At 36.8% G+C, this 25386-nt stretch overlaps 1 protein-coding gene across 3 annotated transcripts in view; it reads right to left on the bottom strand.

Moving 5' to 3' along the window:
- The window catches only part of LOC149793093 (lysM and putative peptidoglycan-binding domain-containing protein 2-like), a 66936-nt gene that overhangs the window by 23038 nt on the left and 18512 nt on the right, over nucleotides 1-25386 (bottom strand). Inside the window, exon 3 of one of the 3 annotated variants that reach the window (XM_089966995.1) lies at nucleotides 2469-2590. The exons of the other annotated variants lie outside the window; for them this stretch is intronic. Coding sequence (XP_089823121.1) covers nucleotides 2500-2590 — 91 coding nt within the window. The 3' untranslated portion in view covers nucleotides 2469-2499. The remainder of the gene's footprint in view (nucleotides 1-2468; nucleotides 2591-25386) is intronic. 3 annotated transcript variants of the gene reach the window in all.

The following is a 25386-nucleotide window of genomic DNA, read 5'->3' as shown; positions in this document are numbered from 1 at the left end:
AGATTTTAAGATGACATATTTATGATCTGGAAGCAATCAAGTGAAGAACTGAAAAAAATTATTGATATACAATAGCCGAGTCGATATCGACAGAAGCAGCTTGTTGGAGGAAAATGGCGGACGTAAACAGAATGATTGACAGCTGGCGATAGGTCAATTACCTTGACCTCTGACCCCCAAATCCATTGTGTTTCCTTACACCAAATGCAACCTATCCATAGAGGTTGTAACTGTAAATGGTGGAGAATTCTACTTACTGTTCAGAAATCATTTTTCTTCATTTAGTCACAGTGACTTTGACCTCTAAACTTGTAAGCCGGAAACAAATAGCTTTATCACTGTGTAAGTTATCCACAAAGCTTGGTAACTGTAGATCATGGACACTCGAGGTATTTTTGCAGAAATTAAATTGGCAACAGACATATGGATGCACTGCCATTTTAACATAATATGCCATGCAGATGAATAAAAATATTTCTTTGAGAAAAAGTGCCTCTTTCACAAAAAATCATTTTATAAAAGGTATGCAACCTGGCCAAACATATTAAAAATTGAATAAATGTTTAGTGAAGAAACCTGTTCTAATGAATCATCTAGCCTCACAAAGAAAACAAGAGTCCCTTGAAGGGACTGATGCTCTACTGGGCAAATATTATTTACAAAATCATAATGGCCACTGGAGACAGGCATATTGGACATTTCATCGGTACAATTTTCATTTAGGACCATGGGTATTCAAAGTTTCATGACAATCCTGCAAGTGGTTTAGAATAAGAAGCAATCAAAAGCTTCTAACAATGGACAGATGGATGGCAGATGAATGTCCATCACATAAGTCAGGCATGTGCAACTTCCTCTAGTGTGTAGGCTGGACAGAGATTTTTAAAGCAATGCCATAAAGCTGATGTCAATGCAACCAGATAAAACCCGTTTACAGTCTGAATGTGGCCTGTGGTTGTACGTTTAGGCTCTCATGGTAGAGCTAGTTGCCCCATTACTATTTATTTAAGTCACAACATCATAATAAACTTTGAAACCAGACTTAGTATTGCTGTTTTGAAAGTTGACTGAATTTTTCTCAAACATTTTTTTATTGCCTGTTTTAGCTTAGATGAAGTTTGTGTACTCATATTCATGTCTATTTGTAGTTCTGTTGATTACAGACATAAATCAAACAAATGATCACAAGTGTTCAGTCTATTTACAGTTTTGTTTCTCAGTATCTTCCATTGTATTTGTTATGTGATATCTTGGCTATTAAATGAAGCAACCCAAAATCTCTATTTGTATTACAGTCACCTGTAATGGTGAAGATTTTTACTCCAGTTGTCTTCACATGTGAATCCAGCTCCGATGTCTACTACTGACATATTAATGACAATGTGTAGTAAGTAATCAATCATTATCAACAATCCAAATGTCAACTTGCCTTTTTTTATATCTTGATTATTTATTATTGCAAAAAATGTGCCCAAAATGTTAGCTTTGATTATTTATTCCTTATAACTTCAACTTGAAAAATGAAGAAAATAACAAAGAAAGTTTTATTGTAAATTCATAATTATCTTTATGATCTAGGACTTGTGACAATGGCCCTCCTTGTAAGAAAATACCATTCATCCCTCCAATGGTCACCCCACCCACACCACATAATAAATATCTGTCTAGAGCACTGAAGGTAGCTTAGTAATTGATGCATATACATGCTGATACAATACAATATATAAAAAACTGTGTATCAAGCAGAATGCCCCTTTGCTTTTGTTTTACATCATGGATTCTTCCCAGGAAATGTTTCTGTGTACTAGGCTCCTTCTTATCACAAACCCTCTCCCAAATGGTGAAATAAAAATGAGAAGATGCTTACAAATTTAATATGATACTATATAATGGTCCCTCACTGTAAGAAAAGGCCATTCATGGAAACCATAAATTGGATCCATTAAATCACCAAGGATGATATATATATAGGAGCAGTTTGCTGACTCAACTCTTGGAAAACAAAAGAATAAAGACAATTGAAGAAGAAAACAGACTGTGCATAAAGTACTATTGGTAACATAATGTAATATCAATAGCATAAAAAGCACCTATGGTGACATAAAGTACTATTGGTAGCATAAAGTACTATTGATAACAAAGTAATATCAACAGCATAAAAAGCACCTATGGTAAGATAAAGTACTAGCGGTAATAAAGTACTATTGGTAACATAAAGTACTATCAGTAGCATAAAAAGCACCTATTGGTAGCATAAAGTACTATTGGTAGCATAAAGTACTATTGGTAACATAAAGTACTATTGGTAACATAAAGTAATATCAATAGCATAAAAAGCACCTATGGTAACAAAGTATTATTGGTAACATAAAGTACTATCAGTAGCATAAAAAGCACCATTGGTAACATAAAGTACTAGTGGTAACATAAAGTACTATTGGTAACATAAAGTACCATTGGTAACATACCTAACATGGGAATGATGAGGTTATCAAGTAATTAGCAATCTGTGTCCTTGTCTGTAAGGTTAAGATGATATCGTGATTCGAGGGACATGTGTTGTGAGTGAGCCGGAATGGTGGAAGAGTCACTGAAACAACATATCAAACACATTTCTTAGCTTTCATCATGACTGGTATTTTTGACAGTCAAACATTGACTTAGATCAGCCAAAACAGTGAAAGTGATCCCCTCTTATTAGGCAAACCTTATGATAAGAAAAGGTGGCCTCAAATTGCAGTTCTACAATTCATTCTAAGCCCCAACCAAACTCATTAAGCCCCACCCAAACTCATTTTGCATTAGAACATCTTTTTACTATATCAAATTTTATCACATTGTTGTGACTCAATGCTTTGATCAAGTCAAAGACCAAGTATGCTCAGATGTGAACAAACCATAACACTAGTCCTTGAGTTATTTTATGTTCGCTAGTATAAACATTCTACATTTTAGCCGAGTTTATGTGACTATGTTCCATAAGGCAACCTACCCATGAACATCACACATGGGTGTACCAACTCGTAAAGTTATATACTTGAAAAAACATTATTTGCATAATGATAAGTACCTCCAATTTACTGGGTTACTGGCTAGAGAAAACATTATTTGCCCTGATATGTACACCCCGTGCTCCATTTTACAATCTGTACACCTCACCCTCATTTTTCAATATGTACACCCCACTCTCATTTTTACAAATGTACATTCCACACTCATTTTTACAAAGCTGGTGCTTATATTTATGATGATAATCAAATCTACTCTCTACTTGGATGACAATCAAGCCCACTCTCTACTTGGATGATAATCAAGCCCACTCTCTACTTGGATGACAATCAAGCCCACTCTCTACTTGGATGATAATCAAGCCCACTCTCTACTTGGATGATAAACAAGCCCACTCTCTACTTGGATGATAATCAAGCCCACTCTCTACTTGGATGACAATCAAGCCCACTCTCTACTTGGATGATAATCAAGCCCACTCTCTACTTGGATGATAATCAAGCCCACTCTCTACTTGGATGACAATCAAGCCCACTCTCTACCTGGATGATAATCAAGCCCACTCTCTACTTGGATGATAGATAATCAAGCCCACTCTCTACTTGGATGATAATCACGCCCACTCTCTACTTGGATGATAATCAAGCCCACTCTCTACTTGGATGATAATCAAGCCCACTCTCTACCTGGATGATAATCAAGCCAACTCTCTACTTGGATGATAGATAATCAAGCCCACTCTCTCCTTGGATGATAATCAAGCCCACTCTCTACTTGGATGTTAATTAAGCCCACTCTCTACTTTGGTGACAATCAAGCCCACTCTCTACTTAGATGATAATTAAGCCAACTCTCTATTTTGATGACAATCAAGCCCACTCTCCACCTGGATGATAATCAAGCCCATTCTCTACTTGGATGATAATCAAGCCCACTCTTTACCTGGATGATAAACAAGCCCGCTCTCTACTTGGATGATAATTAAGCCCACTCTCTACTTGGATGATAATTAAGCCCACTCTCTACTTGGATGATAATCAAGCCCACTCTCTACTTTGGTGACAATCAAGCCCCCTCTCTACTTGGATGATAATCAAGCCCACTCGTTACTTGGATGATAATGAAGCCCACTCTCTACTTGGATGAAAATTAAGCCCACTCTCTACTTTGGTGACAATCAAGCCCACTCTCTACTTGGATGATAATCAAACCCACTCTCTACTTTGATGACAATCAAGCCCACTCTCTACTTGGATGATAATGAAGCCCACTCTCTACTTGGATGATAATTAAGCCCACTCTCTACTTTGGTGACAATCAAGCCCACCCTCTACTTGGATGATAATCAAGCCCACTCTCTACTTTGATGACAATCAAGCCCACTCTCTACTTGGATGATAATCAAGCCCATTCTCTACGTGGATGATAATCAAGCCCACTCTCTACTTGGATGACAATCAAGCCCACTCTTTACATGGATGATAAGCAAGCACACTCTCTACTTGAATGATTGTTGTTGTTGTTGGAGGAAGAACCCGGGAAAACCCCAGAAAGAACCATCGACCCACGAGAAGCTACTGGCAAGCTTTCTCACATATCCACATTGGCCGAATCCAAGACTTGAACACACACAGACACAGATGAGATGGCGATGATCCGTAACGGACAGCACTTTAGACAACTCGGCCACTAGGGGCCCCTCTACTTGGATGATAATCAAGCCCACTCTCTACTTGGATAATAATCAAGCCCACTCTCTACTTTGATGATAATCAAGCCCACTCTCTACTTGGATGATAATCAAGCCCACTCTCTACTTGGATAACAATCAAGCCCACTCTCTACTTTGATGATAATCAAGCCCACTCTCTACTTGGATGATAATCAAGCCCACTCTCTACTTTGATGACAATCAAGCCCACTCTTTACTTGGATGACAACCAAGCCCACTCTCTACTTGGATGATAATCAAGCCCACTCTCTACTTGGATGGTAATCAAGCCTACTCTCTACTTGGATGACAATCAAGCCCACTCTCTACTTGGATGATAATTAAGCCCACTCTCTACTTTGGTGACAATCAAGTCCACTCTCTACTTAGATGATAATTAAGCCAACTCTCTATTTTGATGACAATCAAGCCCACTCTCCACCTGGATGATAATCAAGCCCACTCTCTACTTGGATGATAATCAAGCCCACTCTTTACCTGGATGATAATCAAGCCCGCTCTCTACTTGGATGATAATCAAGCCCATTCTCTACTTGGACGATAATTAAGCCCACTCTCTACTTGGATGATAATCAAGCCCACTCTCTACTTTGGTGACAATCAAGCCCCCTCTCTACTTGGATGATAATCAAGCCCACTCTCTACTTGGATGATAATCAAGCCCATTCTCTACATGGTTGATATTCAAGCCCACTCTCTACATGGATGATAATCAAGCCCACTCTCTACTTTGATGATAATCAAGCAAACTCTCTACTTGGATGATAATCAAGCCCACTCGTTACTTGGATGATAATCAAGCCCACTCTCTACTTGGATGAAAATTAAGCCCATTCTCTACTTTGGTGACAATCAAGCCCACTCTCTACTTGGATGATAATCAAACCCACTCTCTACTTTGATGACAATCAAGCCCACTCTCTACTTGGATGATAATCAAGCCCACTCTCTACCTGGATGATAATTAAGCCCACTCTCTACTTTGGTGACAATCAAGCCCACACTCTACTTGGATGATAATCAAGCCCACTCTCTACTTGGATGATAATCAAGCCCACTCTCTACTTTGGTGACAATCAAGCCCACTCTCTACTTGGATGATAATCAAGCCCACTCTCTACTTGGATGATAATCAAGCCCATTCTCTACTTGGATGATAATGAAGCCCACTCTCTACTTGGATGAAAATTAAGCCCATTCTCTACTTTGGTGACAATCAAGCCCACTCTCTACTTGGATGATAATCAAACCCACTCTCTACTTTGATGACAATCAAGCCCACTCTCTACTTGGATGATAATCAAGCCCACTCTCTACCTGGATGATAATTAAGCCCACTCTCTACTTTGGTGACAATCAAGCCCACACTCTACTTGGATGATAATCAAGCCCACTCTCTACTTCGATGATAATCAAGCCCACTCTCTACTTTGGTGACAATCAAGCCCACTCTCTACTTGGATGATAATCAAGCCCACTCTCTACTTGGATGATAATCAAGCCCATTCTCTACATGGTTGATATTCAAGCCCACTCTCTACGTGGATGATAATCAAGCCCACTCTCTACTTTGGTGACAATCAAGCCCCCTCTCTACTTGGATGATAATCAAGCCCACTCTCTACTTGGATGATAATCAAGCCCATTCTCTACATGGTTGATATTCAAGCCCACTCTCTACATGGATGATAATCAAGCCCACTCTCTACTTTGATGATAATCAATCAAACTCTCTACCAGGATGACAATCAAGCCCACACTCCACTTGGATGATAATCAAGCCTACTCTCTACTTGCATGACAATCAAGCCCACTCTCTACTTGGATGATAATCAAGCCTACTCTCTACTTGCATGACAATCAAGCCCACTCTCTACTTGGATGATAATCAAGCCCACTCTCTACTTGGATGATAGATAATCAAGCCCACTCTCTACCCGGATGATAATCAAGCCCACTCTCTACTTGGATGATAGATAATCAAGCCCACTCTCTACTTGGATGATAATGAAGCCCACTCTCTACTTGGATGATAATTAAGCCCACTCTCTACTTTGGTGACAATCAAGTCCACTCTCTACTTGGATGATAATTAAGCCCACTCTCTACTTGGATGATAATCAAGCCCACTCTCTACTTTGGTGACAATCAAGCCCACTCTCTACTTGGATGATAATCAAGCCCACTCTCTACTTGGATGATAATCAAGCCCATTCTCTACTTGGATGATATTCAAGCCCACTTTCTACATGGATGATAATCAAGCCCACTCTCTACTTTGATAATAATCAAGCCCACTCTCTACTTGGATGATAATCAAGCCCACTCGTTACTTGGATGATAATGAAGCCCACTCTCTACTTGGATGAAAATTAAGCCCACTCTCTACTTTGGTGACAATCAAGCCTACTCTCTACTTGGATGATAATCAAACCCACTCTCTACTTTGATGACAATCAAGCCCACTCTCTACTTGGATGATAATCAAGCCCATTCTCTACTTGGATGATAATTAAGCCCACTCTCTACTTTGGTGACAATCAAGCCCACCCTCTACTTGGATGATAATCAAGCCCACTCTCTACTTGGATGATAATCAAATCTACTCTCTACTTGGATGATAATCAAGCCCACTCTCTACTTGGATGATAATCAAGCCCATTCTCTACTTGGATGATATTCAAGCCCACTCTCTACATGGATGATAATCAAGCCCACTCTCTACTTGGATGATAATCAAGCCCACTCGTTACTTGGATGATAATGAAGCCCACTCTCTACTTGGATGAAAATTAAGCCCACTCTCTACTTTGCTGACAATCAAGCCCACTCTCTACTTGGATGATAATCAAACCCACTCTCTACTTTGATGACAATCAAGCCCACTCTCTACTTGGATGATAATCAAGCCCACTCTCTACTTGGATGATAATTAAGCCCACTCTCTACTTTGGTGACAATCAAGCCCACCCTCTACTTGGATGATAATCAAGCCCACTCTCTACTTGGATGATAATTAAGCCCACTCTCTACTTTGGTGACAATCAAGTCCACTCTCTACTTGGATGATAATTAAGCCCACTCTCTACTTGGATGATAATTAAGCCCACTCTCTACTTTGGTGACAATCAAGCCCACTCTCTACTTGGATGATAATCAAGCCCACTCTCTACTTGGATGATAATCAAGCCCACTCGTTACTTGGATGATAATGAAGCCCACTCTCTACTTGGATGAAAATTAAGCCCACTCTCTACTTTGGTGACAATCAAGCCTACTCTCTACTTGGATGATAATCAAACCCACTCTCTACTTTGATGACAATCAAGCCCACTCTCTACTTGGATGATAATCAAGCCCATTCTCTACTTGGATGATATTCAAGCCCACTCTCTACATGGATGATAATCAAGCCCACTCTCTACTTTGATGATAATCAAGCCCACTCTCTACTTGGATGATAATCAAGCCCACTCGTTGCTTGGATGATAATGAAGCCCACTCTCTACTTGGATGAAAATTAAGCCCACTCTCTACTTTGGTGACAATCAAGCCCACTCTCTACTTGGATGATAATCAAACCCACTCTCTACTTTGATGACAATCAAGCCCGCTCTCTACTTGGATGATAATCAAGCCCACTCTCTACTTGGATGATAATTAAGCCCACTCTCTACTTTGGTGACAATCAAGCCCACCCTCTACTTGGATGATAATCAAGCCCACTCTCTACTTGGATGATAATTAAGCCCACTCTCTACTTTGGTGACAATCAAGTCCACTCTCTACTTGGATGATAATTAAGCCCACTCTCTACTTGGATGATAATCAAGCCCACTCTCTACTTTGGTGACAATCAAGCCCACTCTCTACTTGGATGATAATCAAGCCCACTCTCTACTTGGATGATAATTAAGCCCATTCTCTACTTGGATGATATTCAAGCCCACTCTCTACATGGATGATAATCAAGCCCACTCTCTACTTTGATGATAATCAAGCCCACTCTCTACTTGGATGATAATCAAGCCCACTCGTTACTTGGATGATAATGAAGCCCACTCTCTACTTGGATGAAAATTAAGCCCACTCTCTACTTTGGTGACAATCAAGCCTACTCTCTACTTGGATGATAATCAAACCCACTCTCTACTTTGATGACAATCAAGCCCACTCTCTACTTGGATCATAATGAAGCCCATTCTCTACTTGGATGATAATTAAGCCCACTCTCTACTTTGGTGACAATCAAGCCCACCCTCTACTTGGATGATAATCAAGCCCACTCTCTACTTGGATGATAATCAAATCTACTCTCTACTTGGATGATAATTAAGCCCACTCTCTACTTTGGTGACAATCAAGCCCACTCTCTACTTGGATGATAATCAAGCCCACTCTCTACTTTGATGATAATCAACCCCACTCTCTACTTGGATGATAATCAAGCCCACTCTCTACTTGGATGACAATCAAGCCCACTCTCTACTTGGATGATAATCAAGCCCACTCTCTGCTTGGATGACAATCTAGCCCACTCTCTACTTGATGCTAATCAACCGTACACCCACCCTAACTTTGAGAATAATCAAACTAGGGCTTGCTACTTTGTCAGATAACAATTAAACCCAACTCCTACTTTGATACCAGTTAAACACACACCCTACTTTGATACCAGTTTAACCCACCCCTCACTTTGATACAAGTTAAAGCCACTCCTACTTTGATGCCAGTTAAACCCACTCCCTACCTTAAGTGTGTGTATTGGAATTTTAATGTAGCTTTAACAACTTTTCAGTCATCGCTACAATGTCTGCAGTGTGGCAGTTTATAGTGATGTCTAGCACTGGGTCATCATGCCGCAGATATGTAGCATGATGTCCCACCCAGGTATATTATCCTGAAACTTGGCCAACCAGTCCAAACACTAACCTCTTACTGCTAAGCGCCAAACGAGGCAGCTGTAGGTACCATTTTTATAAGTCTTTGATACCATTTAAACCCACCCCCTACTTTGATACCAGATAAACACACCCCTACTTTGATACCAGTTAAACCCACCCCCTACTTTGGTACCAGCTAAACCCACCCCCTACTTTGTCTAATAATAATTAGGCCAATCCTCTTCCTTGCCTGATAAAATTTAACCCCCCACCCCCCACTTTTGTCTAATAAAGATCAGGAAAACCCCCTACTTTGCATTATAAAAATAAAGCTCATTCTCGATTTTATATGATAACATTTAAACCCATCCTATTAGCTGTCTACTAATAATTAGGCCTACCCCTATTCTGTCTAATAATAATAATAATAATTAAGCTCACTCCCTACTGACAAAATTTAAACCCACCCCATACTCTATCTGATAATAAATCAGCCTACCCCATACCGTTTGTGTTGGACAAATCATACAGAATGGCCTCTGATCTATTCTAGGAGAACTACTCTAACTAGATTAGGAATGCAAAGTGATGCTGACTGGAACATCCAATTCAGTCGTCAGTTGTGAGGAATAAAATGGTACAAGATGACAACCATTTCATATGGACCATCTGGAGATGGACCTCACAGGATGGAGGGAACATAATGGATTGAGGATGGAGTTGTTACAACAAAAATCATTCAAGCATACAAATTGCATCACTGTGACCTATTTTCCTTTAAGAACTCTACAAGATGAGAAATAAATAGCGGTGTAACATTTTGAATGTAAGTTATTTCAGTGTGGATTTTATAGTGCATCAGCACTATATGGCTACACAGCACCACAAAATGGTTAAATGATAACGATTTATGCATTTAAAAAAATGTTTGTTAGCCATGAGCAATAACAGGCCAAAACAAAATGATGAGATGGAATGATAAGATTTTTGAATGTTAGAACAAATGTGAATATTGTTGACGGATATGTTTTAATATGGACCATATACACCCAAGTACAAAGTTGTTGAAAACAGAGCTGATTAAAATAAATTACATACATATTTTCAACAATAATAACTACTAACTTAGGTAAATTTCTATGTAAACTCCATAGTATTTTATTATTATTATTACCATTATTATTATTATTATCATGTTGTTGTTGTTACTTCTACTGTTATTACTATTATTATTATTATTAATTATTACTTTTTATTCTCAACATGGCTACCTGCTTAATACTCACTCCCACCCATAGCCATACACTGTAAACTTCTATAAAGCCTTGGCAGGGTTTGGTTTTTGCAAAAATGTATCCCGTCAGGCATAGACCTAACTATGACTGGCAAATAATTATCATAGATCATAATATCAATATATTTGTATAAGGAAGTTGCATGGAATTGTCATTTATTTTGAGGCAGTAAGAATGTCAAAATTTGGTTTTAACAAACCCTAATCTGAGCCAAAGTACGAACATTAGCAATTATCATATTGTGGGCTATTGTTAGAATTAGTTGTTGTTGTTGTTGTTATCCGGGGTTTAACACCATTATTCAGTACATGGTAGCCGGTATAACTGGTAGAGGAAGAACTTCGTAAAACACCAGTAAGAATGACTGACCCATGGGAGGTGAATGTGTGACTGATTTTCATTTTTAATGTAGCTTTAATTTTTCAGTCATATCGCAAAATGTCTGCAGTGTGGCAGTCTGTAGCGATGTCTAGCACTGGGACATCATGCCATAGACATGTAGCATGATGTCCCACTCAGTCACATCATCCCGACACCAGTCCAACCAGTCCTAACACTAACTTCTTAATGAGCACCAAGCAAGGCAGCTGCTTGTACCATTTTTAGAAGTCTTTGGTATGACATGGCTTGGGTTTGAATCTGCATCCGCAGCAGACACTCTAACCACATAAGCCATACGACATTATGGCTCATATTAATGTGTCCCATTTCAATGGAAGACTACTTAGACTTTCACACACATTCCCATTAATGTGTCCCATTTCCACAGGAGGCTACATACAGATTTTCACACACTTTCCCATTAATGTGTCCCATTTCCATGGGAGGCTACTGGCAAACTTTCATACACATTCACATTACTGTGTCCCATTTCATTGGGAGGCTTCTGCCAAATTTTCACACACATTCACATTAATGTGTCCCATTTCCATGGGAGGCAACTGACAAACTCTCACATTAATGTGTCCCATTTCCATGAGAAGCTACTGGCAAACTTTCATACACATTCAAGTTAATGTGTCCCATTTCCATGGGAGGCAACTGACAAACTCTCACGTTAATGTGTCCCATTTCCATGGGAAGCTACTGGCAAACTTTCACACACATTCCCAAGCCATAAACCCACCAGAACAGAGGTGAGATGGCAGTAATCAGTAAAGACAAGCACTTAAGACAAGTTGGCCACCTGGGGCCAATGTTTAATTTAAAATCCTCTTAAAGTAAACTTTAAAAAAATATATTTCGCAAAAACAAAATTCAACCAAAAGGGTTTTATTTAATGCATGTATGTCCTAGTGGTAGTTTTGATACTTTAAATTCAAAAGTAATATTTATACAAATATGAATATCTGTAACAACTGTATATCCTTTGTGCTAATTGCTTTATCCACTTGACCTACTTTGTTCTGTCTCAGTAACAAGCTATACATTGATAACGATTTAAGTTTTTTCCTAACACATCTATTCAAGTCAATACAAGTCAACAGCATTATTGCATTACAACTTGACTCTTGCTTGTACCTGAATAAGCATGTTCCTATTCAGCAAGGGTAAACACTAATATGATAAATGTACTCATAATATCTATCCCTCCTTCTCTCTCTCTCTCCTAATTGTCAAAGAAAAAGTAAATTTCAATTACAAATTTATAACACATGGCAATTACTTTAAACAGTGTGTGTGTGATTTGAACTTTTAATGTAGCTTTGATGATTTTTCAGTCATATCGCTACGATGTCTGCAGTGTGGCAGTTTATAGTGATGCCTAGCATTGGGGCATCATGCCACAGACATGTAGCATTAAGTCCAACCCAGTGACAATATCCTGACACCAGGCCGACCAGTCCTAAGACTAACCTCTTAATGCTGAGCATCTTAAGCAGGCAGCTGTTAGTACCATGTTTATTAGTCTTTGGTATGACTCAACCAGGGTTCGAACCTGCAACCTCCTGCATCCGTGGTGGATGCTCTAACCACTAGACCACTGGGAAGTCACTTTAATAGTGAATGAATCTATTAATTAAATCAATTGCAATGCATTTTATTCTTTAAAAAAACCAATTGTTTGATGTATGTATGGATAAATGCCACTTGAATTTCATATTTGACCAATGTAATATTTTCTTGGCTGATTGATTCCAAGGATCTATTAGGCAAAGTGACATATTCTATGTATTCTTTTTCTGAAACATTTACGATTAGTATAGTATGAAGAATGCAACTTTTAGGGACCAACCATGTTAAATTCGTGACATGACATAACATATAATGGATTCAAATGATTTTCAACATTTAACAATAGCATTAGGGAGTTTATGCTTTATCAATTTATTTAATTTCTTTTAAAAGAATGTTGTGCCTTTTTTGCATACTAATAACTACATGTATATATACCAGTAATATAACATTTAGGAGATTTTGATTCTAAGACCTTTTTCCTTGAGATATTCATGTAAAGCAATGGCTGATAACCTTAAAAAGGACACATTAAACTCTTTTACAGGAGACATACATACCCATTTTTAAATACCGACCATTGTATTAAATTAAATCACCATTTTTCTTCTTAATGAAAACTGTCACTGATCATATTTTGTCCAAAATTTAGGGTAAGAAATACAAATACTGACAACTACTTTATCAAAACTATGGGCTCATGTAAACTTAGTTTAGCAAAAAATTAAGGGTTTCCAAAACCAGGGCAAAAGTAGTATTTGACTCGTTAGCAACAGTTCTATGGATGGTTGACCCAAATTATGGTGGACATATTTTACAGGAAAGGTAAATCCAACTGGCTCAAACAATACACAGTATTTGCTGCTTAATGATTTGTTGGTTTTAATGGCACTTTTAACACATTATTGGCTGTATCATTCTGAGGAAATGGAAATTATGTGCCCTTCCAAACGACACACAGGATCGCCTGGACAAAACTGAAATTAAGTAAGAATGTGAAATAAGAGTCCATTTATATATTTGCAAAATGGACCAATACACAATTAAGGAAATATTAAAACCAAAATTCAACCTGCAAACTGAAGATACATGTAACAAGATGCCAGAAGAAGTGATTGATAGTATGAAACGAGTTTGAATACAGAAAGAAAACCCACTACAAGTAGTACATTATACATCCAAAAAGGCTATAAAAGATGCTTCAAAATGCCATATACTCTAGTGATGATGATGATCATGATGATGATGAAGATGACGATGACGATGATGACCAAACAGCAGCAATAGTGGTAGTATCAGTAGCAGTGATAAAAGTAGCAGTAGCAGTAATAGTAGTATGGTGATTGGTGTTTCATATCACAGCAAGACATGTGGTGCCAAAGCAAGTGGAGAAGAGTAGAGTGAAGTACCTTGTCCATGGAAACACATGATGGTCACCAACCAGGATTGACTGATGTTATCTAATGGCAAGATTTGAATCTGAATCACTTCGTTTGCAAGTCCTGCACACTAAACACTAAGCCATCATGAAACCTGCCTCCATTAATTATCTCTTACACCCTGCAGGAGTATCCACTGGACCTATGCTACATCATCAAGCCTGGAGGAGGTAGCAATAGCAGTAGAAGCAGTAATAGCAACAGAAGCACAAGCCACAGCAGGAGTAATAGCAATAGCAGAATCCTCAACAACAAAAAGCAATGAAAAAATACAAGGTAAACAAACCTTTCTGATGCGGGAAATTCTAGATTGCCATGTACATACATAGAAGGTTAATAAAAAAACAACTGAAAATGGTAACTTAAAATAAGCTGAAATCTGGCATGATATGAATGCATGGAAATGAATTAAATTCAATGAGTACTTATAGTCACAGGGATCAATCAATCTTCAAATTAAATTAATTGAACACTGTAAATCTTAGATCTTTAGAACTGATGTGTTGCAATAATGCTTTTGAAATGAATATGCATGTATTTGAGAGCACTGTCAATAAAAGTTTGTCAATGAGAGCAGAAGAGAACTGTCAAAGCTATGCCAATAAGCACAAGAGTACTCTCAATACAAGCTAAGCCAATGAGAGCACAACAGTACTGTCAATAGAGCTAAGCCAATGAGAGCACAACAGTACTGTCAATAGAGCTATGCCAATGAGAGCACAACAGTACTGTCAATAGAGCTATGCCAATGAGAGCACTCTCTCTGTCAATAGAGCTATGCCAGTGAGAGCACAACAGTACTGTCAATAGAGCTATGACAACAAGAGCACAAAAGCACTGTCAATACAATGTATGCCAATGAGAGCACAAGACTACTGTCAGTCAAAGCTATGCCAATGGCAGCCTATGTGTAGTCAATAAAAGCTATATGACTGAGATCACATGAGTAGTGTCACTGAAAGCCATGCCAATGTAAGCACTATGAAAATTTTGCAGTAAAAAATATTTTGAAAAAAACTTACCCTGGCATGATGTGAATGCATGGATGGTGCTGCAATGATTCTTATTTCTGGCTTGTTTTCCAAGCAAGACAAAAACATGTCAGAAAGTAAAACCCATGTGATGACCACCCTCTAGGAACGGAAAAAGTATCTTTCTAGGATAAATATTTGCCTAATATAGATTTCCAAAACAATTTGGATAAAAGACCTCAAACAAGTGTGACCTAATGAACCATATTATTATATCATCACTTCTAAATCCTCCTATTAAACTGCTTCAGTACCAAGAGCATTATTTTCCATGCAATTAAAAACATTAATCCATGCAATTAAAAACATTAATCCACAAGATTAAAAATATTAATCCACAAGATTAATAGCATTAATCCAAAACAAGACAGTACCAATGTTTACTGTCTGAAAACCAAAGTAATGTATATACTCGCTTATAAGTTGAGTCCAACTGGAAAAATAAAGATCCTAATGTGTCATAGCATAATGCACATGCAGATCAGGGTCTATGTTGTTTATTCTACTAACTACTGTAGTCTACTTACAGACTACACAGATTCAGATCTGCCAGCGCATTACACGATGGCAGAGCTGAGTGATTAGTTTGAAGTTAGACTTGTCTTATAAGCAAGTATATTATGACTTGTGCATCAATATAACGGATGAGTTTCCTTACAGTACAGTATGTACTTACCACAAAAATGTTTTTAAGTTTATTTTCAGATTCCAAATAAAATTCAATACAATTTATTTTTTGAAAAGGAGGTTTGAGAGGTTTGATAATAGAATGTTCTGGATTGACTCAATGAAATCATAAATCTGTTTTTGGCATGCTAAGTCTATATATTTCATGTGGAACTTGCAGTCGGATGAAAAATTACTTAATATGCATGAAAACCTGACTTATCAGACACTTCCATATAATGGATACCTGGTAATATTGAAGAAACTGTATGTGTTCCTTGAATTAATTTTCATAGATTTATCTTTGTTTAAAGGACATATGTTAGTAGTTTAGGCCAGCAAGAAATAGCAGTCCTCATGTTAAACAAGGTCAAAAATTTATGGCATTCACAACACTTCAGTAAATCCTACTCATCATATCTCAAATGTATGCCAATAGCTGCTATTCAAACCACCTCTGCTATGTACAAAAAAGGACTGATTGAGCAGTTACAAATTCATCAAACTAGTTTTTCATTTCTAACTTCTTACTCAATCCTGTAGTCAATCCAATAGTAGACACAGACAAGGTCATTTGAATAGTTTCGTTTTTACAAAGAAATTTCTAGTGAACAAAATTCGATTTGTATGCACTTACATCTTTAAGGCATATTTTTCTCTCGCAGAAATAGTTGATACTGTTCCAAAAAGAGTTTTGGTGTGTCTATGGGAAATTAATATTAAGCCAACGTTTTGAAATGCATGTTTGCAACAGTGTAACACACGTTGGTCTCCACTACCACTGATATGCTGTATTATATTTTATGCTTCATGACATATATGCCATCGAGATAACATTGTATACATTGTAATAGTAATAAGTTGTTGACCTCAAATGATACTCTATGACATTTAAATGGAATTTAATATTGTGGTACATTGTTCGAGATTTTTTTATATCTTAAAATGCAAACTCCTTGTATAGGGATCAATGCTCAGTCAACTACTATCCATCATCCCATGAAATTTGTCATGACAAATACCTCACATTTATTATCCAACACAACAATAGCACATATACTATCCAAAACACAGTGTGAAGCAACCCATACCCCACATTTACTAACCAACATGCAATGTGTAGTGACCAATACCCCACATTTACTGTCCATCACTGCATATTATACAATCAAAATACCATGTGTAATGATCTGCTGCCCAGTAGCTACAGTTATGTATAAGATTTATATGTAAAGCATTACCTCTGATTACCTCGGCCATGTCGGTAAATATGGATGTACTGTATTGGTGTTATAAATAGTCATAATCAAGGAAACCAACTCATAACAAAACTCGATTGGATGTGTCATAAAATAATCTTAAAATTACCAAACTGACCCATGGAACAAATTGATCAAAGATCTTAAACACAAGAAATCTGTGATCTCATTCTAGAGTGTCCTTAACACTCACCTATCTTGACTACAAGAACAGACATAAGGACTTAATAATGTTTGCTTTCCTAATTATTGTCAGCATGTTTATGTTTTGTAATTTCATGGTGTGTTTTTGTAATCTTGTGGTTGTACATATTGTAAAGCACTTACAGCTTCCAAAGATTAGGTACTGTACCAAATCCACATTATTATTATTACAATTATTAAAATTGACCAAGACAAAAGTAGCTCTAAAATCATTACACTGTCACAGACTTAAAGGAGATTGAGTGTCTGTGTGTGATTTGGATTTTTAATGCAGCTTTTTAAACAAAAAATCAGTCATATCGATATTATGCCTGCAGTGTGACAGTTTATAGTGATGTCTAGCACTGGGGCATCATACAGCAGACATGTAGCATCATGTCCCACCCTGTCACATTATCCTGACACAAGGCCAACTAGTCCGAACACTAACTTCTTAATGCAGAGCACCAAGTGAGGCAGCTGGAAGTACCATTTTTTTTATAACTTTTTGGTTTGACTCGACTGGGTATTGAACCTGCGACCTCCCACATCTGAGGCAGATGCTCTAACCACTAGGCCACTAGAGCAGTCAAAGGAGATTGAAAGAAATTTTGAAAAATGTTCAACAAACAAAAATTGGCATACAGAAAAGTAATACTAATATTATAAAACTGTCACTAACTTATACGGTGACTAAAAAGATTTGAGACAAATGTAAAAAATATGGTCCAGACTTAAATTGTCACTGACTTAGTGGAGACTGACAAAATCCAGGAAATACAATTAATAATATGGACAAAGCTAAAGGTATAGAGGTCTCGGAAACACTTAATCACACATATTTGGATGTAAATATTTTATCTGCGATGCAGAAAATTCCTTATGCAAGAGTCCTCTGTACGTAGGCAATTACTGGATGGCAAATTCAAGGGTTTGCCAGTCCTGTTTCAACCACCTGTTGTGTGAGAAAATGTTTATTTTAGCTGTGCTGATATTGACAATGAGAAAATTTAATTGGCTGAAAGTCCCCCAGATGTACATGTTGTCATTGTAAGAGTACATCTGGAGAACATGACCCAATAGCTTGGCGGCAAGTTCAAAGACTTGACTAGCTGCAGAGTGGTGGGAGAATGTGCTGATATTTACAATGACTGAAATCAGAGGCAGAAAGACCCAGTGATGTACTTGTGTATAAGTAAATCAAATGAACAACTTTAGCTTTCATTATTGTGTTCATTTCCAAGTGTAGCTGAGTAAGTAGTGCATGTGACCTCAAAATCAAGGTGTGTTGCGAGTTAGACAAAATGCTGTTTGCAAATTTGGATAAGAATTTTGGGGTTAAACACTGTAATGAAATTAAGCAGAGTGTTAAAGTTGCTAGAACTGATAATTTACATGGAACACTATGTATGATGCTTAGTGTTTGGAATAAGACCATTCCTTGGCCTGGCATAATTTACTCTCAGTCTGATGGAAAAACAAGAGCTATATGTCAGTGGAGAAAATTTAACTGAATGGCAACCAATGGTTCAACTCATCTGGAAATTTAGCCACTTCAGGTTTGTCCAATATGCTTCTGGTAGGTGACTGCAACTTTTGCTGGTGGGACTCCTGTTTTTCCCAATACAGGAGTCTTGGATTCCTAGTTTTAACATCCTAGCAAGACCTCTGAGGTCAAACCCTTAAGCTAATATGGAATTTAATTTAGTGGAGACAAAACATACCAAATAAAGTGAAGACCGACAAATGTTCGGACAAGTTTAAGATTTTTTTTAAAATTAACATTTTAATAATTTTCTTTTTACAATTTGTGAATGATATGGATTCAAAATTAAAAATTTCATGCTAGTTTGAGCGGCCAAAACCCACTTACTAACCAACAAAAAGAGGAGGAATGCACACACCTAATACCATTATCCTTAAACACACCATTGGAGAGCATATGACTATTGGCACTACACCTGGCATGTTGGCATGTTGGATAGTAAGTGCTAAGTATTGGTCACTACATGTTGAGAGTATATTTTTTGTGCTGGATAGTGGATAACTTTGTATTTATCACCATATATGGCAAGTTGCCCATTTGAAGAAGTCAACAAGTTCTAACAATGTCATAATATACCCTCAATGTTAATTTCCCATTATAGGTCACAGGGTCCCATCTGAGGTCAACAACTTCTAAAAATCTAACAATATATAGAATGTCCTCTCAATGTCATGACATGTATGATGAAATAAAAAGTTCCAGTGCAGACTGACAAATACTGTAACACTGTTACAAACATACATTTATAAAAGGACGCCTAATATTAATTCCCTGTTGACATACCTGAATTTGTTTACCCTGTTTAACAAGGGAAGTATTTAAGACTCTGATTTCATCAACCTAAACTACTGATGGTTGTGGTCTACTTGTATGTCCTTTTTTGATAGGTTGTGCTATATATTTTAAAGAATTTAACACAGAGATTAACTTCATGAAATTAAATCGGGGAATATGTGTATGACATTGAAAAGTTGTTTTTGACCATGTCAAACTGTTTGACCTTGAAAACTTTCAGCTTTTGTACCTGTGAATAAAACGGTCTTGTTTAACTTAAGATTTTGACTATCATAACTCATCATCTCTCACAGCCAGAATCATCTAAGAAACCTGGTTACATTACTCAAGTTGTCAAGTTTCTAATTATATATTTACCACAACTGTACACTGGTTCTTTTTTCAATGCAAAAAGCATTTATCACCACACATTTTCTTGTGCACCTGCTTGCTGGGGATGATCAAGTTGGTGCAATAAGCCAACAGGTATTACATAATACTGCCACAAGAGAGACAATAAACCGAACACTTATTAAGCTACAACTCACTTAAAGTACATGCATGTCTACAGAAAGAATAAAGAATAATCAGAATCTATTGACAAGCATTTCAGGTCTATTGACAAACATTTCAAAGTCTATAGAAAAGCATTTTAAAGTCTATTGACAAATATTTCAACAAATACTACCTGGCTGCTTCTTCAGTTTTGATGACAAAAAAATTGTGAATACAGTAAGCACAGTATCAGAATCTATGTGCTTGAAATCTAAAATTTTCTGATATCTTTTTTGTGCTAATGACAATTTGTAGGAAGCAAAATGACAAAAAGTCTCACAAAATAACGAAAATAAGACAAATCATGCACACATATTACATGTAGTTGTATATGTAGATGCAAAACAAATTACTGGAAAAATAACAGGCACACAGGTTCTGATACCATGCATTGAATATTATATTACATAATGTATTTTATTTTATATTGTGTTCTCATCATGTCCTTTGACTCCATCAAATTTTGCATACAACTTATCCATACCTTTTTAAATCTAGATTTTATTATGATCTACCCATTTAATGAAGTCTTTACAAGCTTGACATGCTTTTATTTGGGAACGAAAATTTGAATGAAATAATCAGCAGAATTGTCTAATTTGTTGGCTTTTCAGCTAGAATTTCAGTCTAGAGTAATTAAATATTAGCAATAAAATGCCAATTTTATTACCATTTGTGTAATACTTGCACCATCGTATAACTCCAAAAATGCGTAGTAATATTTCCTTCTGACTGGAACCATGACCATGTTTTTATCTATGCATTTACTGCATGCATATGAATATATAAATATACATATGTAGTGACATGTATGCACATGAATAGATACATATATGTAAATATGTATGTAGTGACACATATGCAAGTGAATGCCTAAATGAATGCAGGTTATGTTGTGACAGATATGAATGCATATACATATTATCCAGGTAACAATTCACATAATTACACCTCAATAACACTATCACTGCTTGTTCAGGCGGGTGGTGAGTGGGTAGGGGTGAGTGAATATTCTAAGAAACAACATAACAAGAATTCCTCAAAGGGACTGACACTCTAATGCAGAATTTACAGGAAGCCAAGATAAAACCATTTCTTGACTGCTTAGCGTTAAAACCATCTAGTATGTTAGTTTCAAACTATTTTCAATAAAAACCAACAAGACATTATTAGAAACCTTTTCATGAAAAGCTCATTTCAATATGACCATCCATTAAGAACAAATATAGTATCAATAACAAGACTTTCAAAATGGCCATCATGGCAGCCATATTGGATGGCAGTATTTTCACTGAGGACCAACTAGAGGGTCTGCTGCTGAAAACCACATCTGTGCGACCATCCATTCAGGGGGACTACCAATAACATGATGTTCAAGACAACCTTGACAATGACTATCCTGAATGTCAAACCCTCCCTGTTTTCATCAAGGACAACCTTGTGTACAATGATGATATTCAGTCATCACCACCATGACACACTGTCTTTTCCATACTAAAAATATTACAAGATTAATTGGCTCAGTGTTATTACTGTAAGGATGAGATTATAAAACCAAAATGAGCGCATGAGAAAAGTTGTTATCTCTTGAATATGTACATGTATATCAACAAGTCTTGAAATAGATCAGGCACATGCACGACTTTTCGAAAAACAAGTAAATTAGGTCAAGGTATGAATTCTGATGGTCTTAAAGGCAAAAATAAAGAACACCTGGAAAACAACAGAAGAAAATTACTAAACCAGGTGGGTGCAGACTGAGATGCCAAACAAAATCATTCAAAAACACATGGTAATTAACAGAAAGAAATTAAAATGGTCCACATAATCTGAACAAAAATCCCAAGAAGTCATTAACTTTAATTTAGACTTGCAAGGTGAGTGATACATGTATCAGTATATATGCATGTATATATGTGTATATATATAAACTTCATGACACCATCTGCATCTTTGGATGAAACCATGCCTGGCATGAGAACACCTGTCTGAGAACATGGTTCTCATGATTTTTCACACCCCAACACTGGCTGTAATGCCGTTCGCAGCTGAGAAACTGCACCACATCTGAAGCAGAAGTGATGAGAACAAAGATGGTGCAACATGACCACTGTGATGTGCTGTGCTTATTGTTCTGTGGATTTCTACCACAAACATCTAAAAACAATGAAGGATGTGTTGGACATTGAGGTAAAAGTCCAAATACATGTTGCCCCAAAACAGCCCATGTTCAAGAGTCACCAAAAAGATAACTATATGATGCTGAATATCAACTATCCATTGCTTAATGTCCACTAAATGGTGTTGAATAGCGACTATATGGTGTTGAATGTCAACTTTATGGTGTTGAATAGTGACTATATGGTGTTGAATGTCAACTTTATGGTATTGAATGTCAACTATACAGTGTTAAATATCAACTATACCGTGTTGAATGTCAACAACATTTAAAGCTGGTTTCCAGCAAGGAAGAACGAAGTTGTTATATGCTATTCTTGCAATAAACAACACACCTAACAAGTTAAGATAAAGCAAGAAACCGTGCTGTACGGTACAAAAAAAAACTAAAAATAATCTGTTAGATACTTAAAAAGCTGAGGGACCGACTATTATATTTAATTAGTGTATGTGTGTGTGTGTTTTATTTTTCTTCAACTAAATTAACACATTAACCCCCAGCGACGACTTAACGGGGCAGGAGGTAGTAGCCTACTGCCGAGCTCTGTAGCATCATGGTCATGCAAGATACACTAAAGTGGGTGGTATTATAGAAAGGTAGACAGATGTAGCTCTACAATGATACCAAATAATCTGGAATATCTAGTTGCACTACAAAATACAGATTTTAAAAAACTCATTTTTTGGACCCGACTTTTTTTTAAACCCAAAATTTGCCCATGGTCGAAATCTGATTTTGTGTTCGGATTTTAGACTTTTTGGTCTCAGATCTAAGGCAAACCGGTATGAACTGCAAACAGACAGATGAGCCTTTGCAAAAAGTAGGATAAGATGGGCATTTGTAATAAATAGTGGTCTCCATACCAAAATAATGGCTCTGTTTAGCAAAAAACAAAAAGAAAAAGGACTCAAACTTTTACCCTTCTGCTCATGTGCGAGTCAAATAGCCAATGAAAAACGATGTTTCTAACACAACTAGGCAGTATGTTATTGAAAGATGACCGGGGATTTGGTAATTTCGAGTCTATTCAGAAATGGCTTTCAAAATGTGTTTCCTACTCGATTTTCAGGCGAAAATGACAAAAAGCTCCAGGGGTTAATGTGTTAAACAGAGCATTTTGATGACGTCACAAAATATGAATATTCCTTGCGTATTTAATCACTTGTGCATCAACATTGCACATAAATTACAAATTTAGCAATTCCTTGACAATTTGTAAAAAAAAAAAAAAATCCTTGCAATCAGCTACTTACTTCTACATATAAAAGGAAGAATATTTTTATTCAAGCTGTCTGAGAAAAAGGCCACACACACCCTGAAAACTAAATGGTTGGTCCTAAACTGACCAATTGGACACAAAACCCACTGGCTTTGGAGTCGGTCACTCTACTGAATGGGATATCACACTCATTCATAAATGCTCTTGAATAACTGTGTTTGCTTTCAAATGTAATGGCGAAGTGTATGTTGCTTTCGAAAAGTTGTTTTCTTAAATGGGTTTGTGAAGTTGCAAAAAATTTAATGAAACAGATTATTACAAAGGCAAGTTTTTAAGAACACAAAAAGATGTATGTATATCATATTAAACTGTACTCAGAGCACTGTTACAGGTCTATACAGGGCCATGGTGGGGCAAATTATGGGACTTCCATCTGAATAACCATGTACCAACAATATGTACTCACATACATGCTGGATCCAGCTACAAACTAGATAGACCAGATCTGCTGTAGCATAATATGCCAGATCTGGGTCTATGCAATTTGTTAGAGATTATTGGTAAAACAAACAATATAGACCCTGATCTACAGACTAACTGTGTGAATGAAGATCTGGGTCTATGCAGTTTGTTAGAGATTATTGGTAAAACAAACAATACAGACCCTGATCTACAGACTAATTCTGTTAATGCAGATCTGGGTCTATGCAGTTTGTTAGAGATTATTGGTAAAACAAACAATACAGACCCTGATCTACAGACTAATTCTGCGAATGCAGATTTTGGTCTATGCAGTTTGCAGCTGGATCAAACATACATGAAAGTATATACTGCTGGATTCTAAAAATGAGGAAATTAAACAACTGTTACAATAAAACTGAATCAGGGAAAACAGTTACAGGAACAAATATCAGGGAAACAAAGTCACAATAAATAAGAATAGTCATTTTTCTTTAATATCATTCAAATTAGCACAAATTTGTTGTCATAATTTATTAGTATTGTTAAAAAAAAGTTATTTTGCAAGCTATAAGAAGTTGAAAAAACCTGCCTTACCATTAAACATTATTATGACAACTTATAATAAAAACAAATTTAAAAAATTCAATAAATAGCTAAAAAAGTTACTTGCCCAACGCAAGGTACAATCAAATCAAGCTCAGACATGCCAAAGTTGGTGTTTGTACAGCCACCATTGAAACATTTAAAACAACATTCATCATTTTTATAAAAAATAATAATCTATTATTATTGGTAGACTCTGACACAGATATTATGACAACTTATAATAAAAACAAATTTAAAAAATTCAGTAAATAGCTAAAAAATCACTTGCCCAATGCAAGGTACAATCAAATTAAGCTCAGACATGCCAAAGTTGGTGTTTGTACAGCCACCATTGAAACATTTTGTTATAAAAAATAATAATCTATTATTGGCAGACTCTGACACAGATACTTCGCGGGGAATGACACTGTAGACATTTCTACCAAAACTCTAAATAGCAGGTACACTACAATTTGGTTATGACAGTGTAGATAGCAGATACACTACAGTTTCATTATAAAAGTCTCAATGGCAAGTACACTACAGTTTGGTTATTAAAGTGTAAATGGCAGGTACACTACAGTTTCGTCATAAAAGTCTAAATGGTAGGTAC

Source organism: Sinohyriopsis cumingii, chromosome 8 (assembly GCF_028554795.1).
Source record: "Sinohyriopsis cumingii isolate HCF-2022 chromosome 8, ASM2855479v2, whole genome shotgun sequence".
NCBI lineage: Eukaryota > Metazoa > Mollusca > Bivalvia > Unionida > Unionidae > Sinohyriopsis > Sinohyriopsis cumingii.
This window is presented reverse-complemented; position numbering and strand designations above follow the sequence as displayed.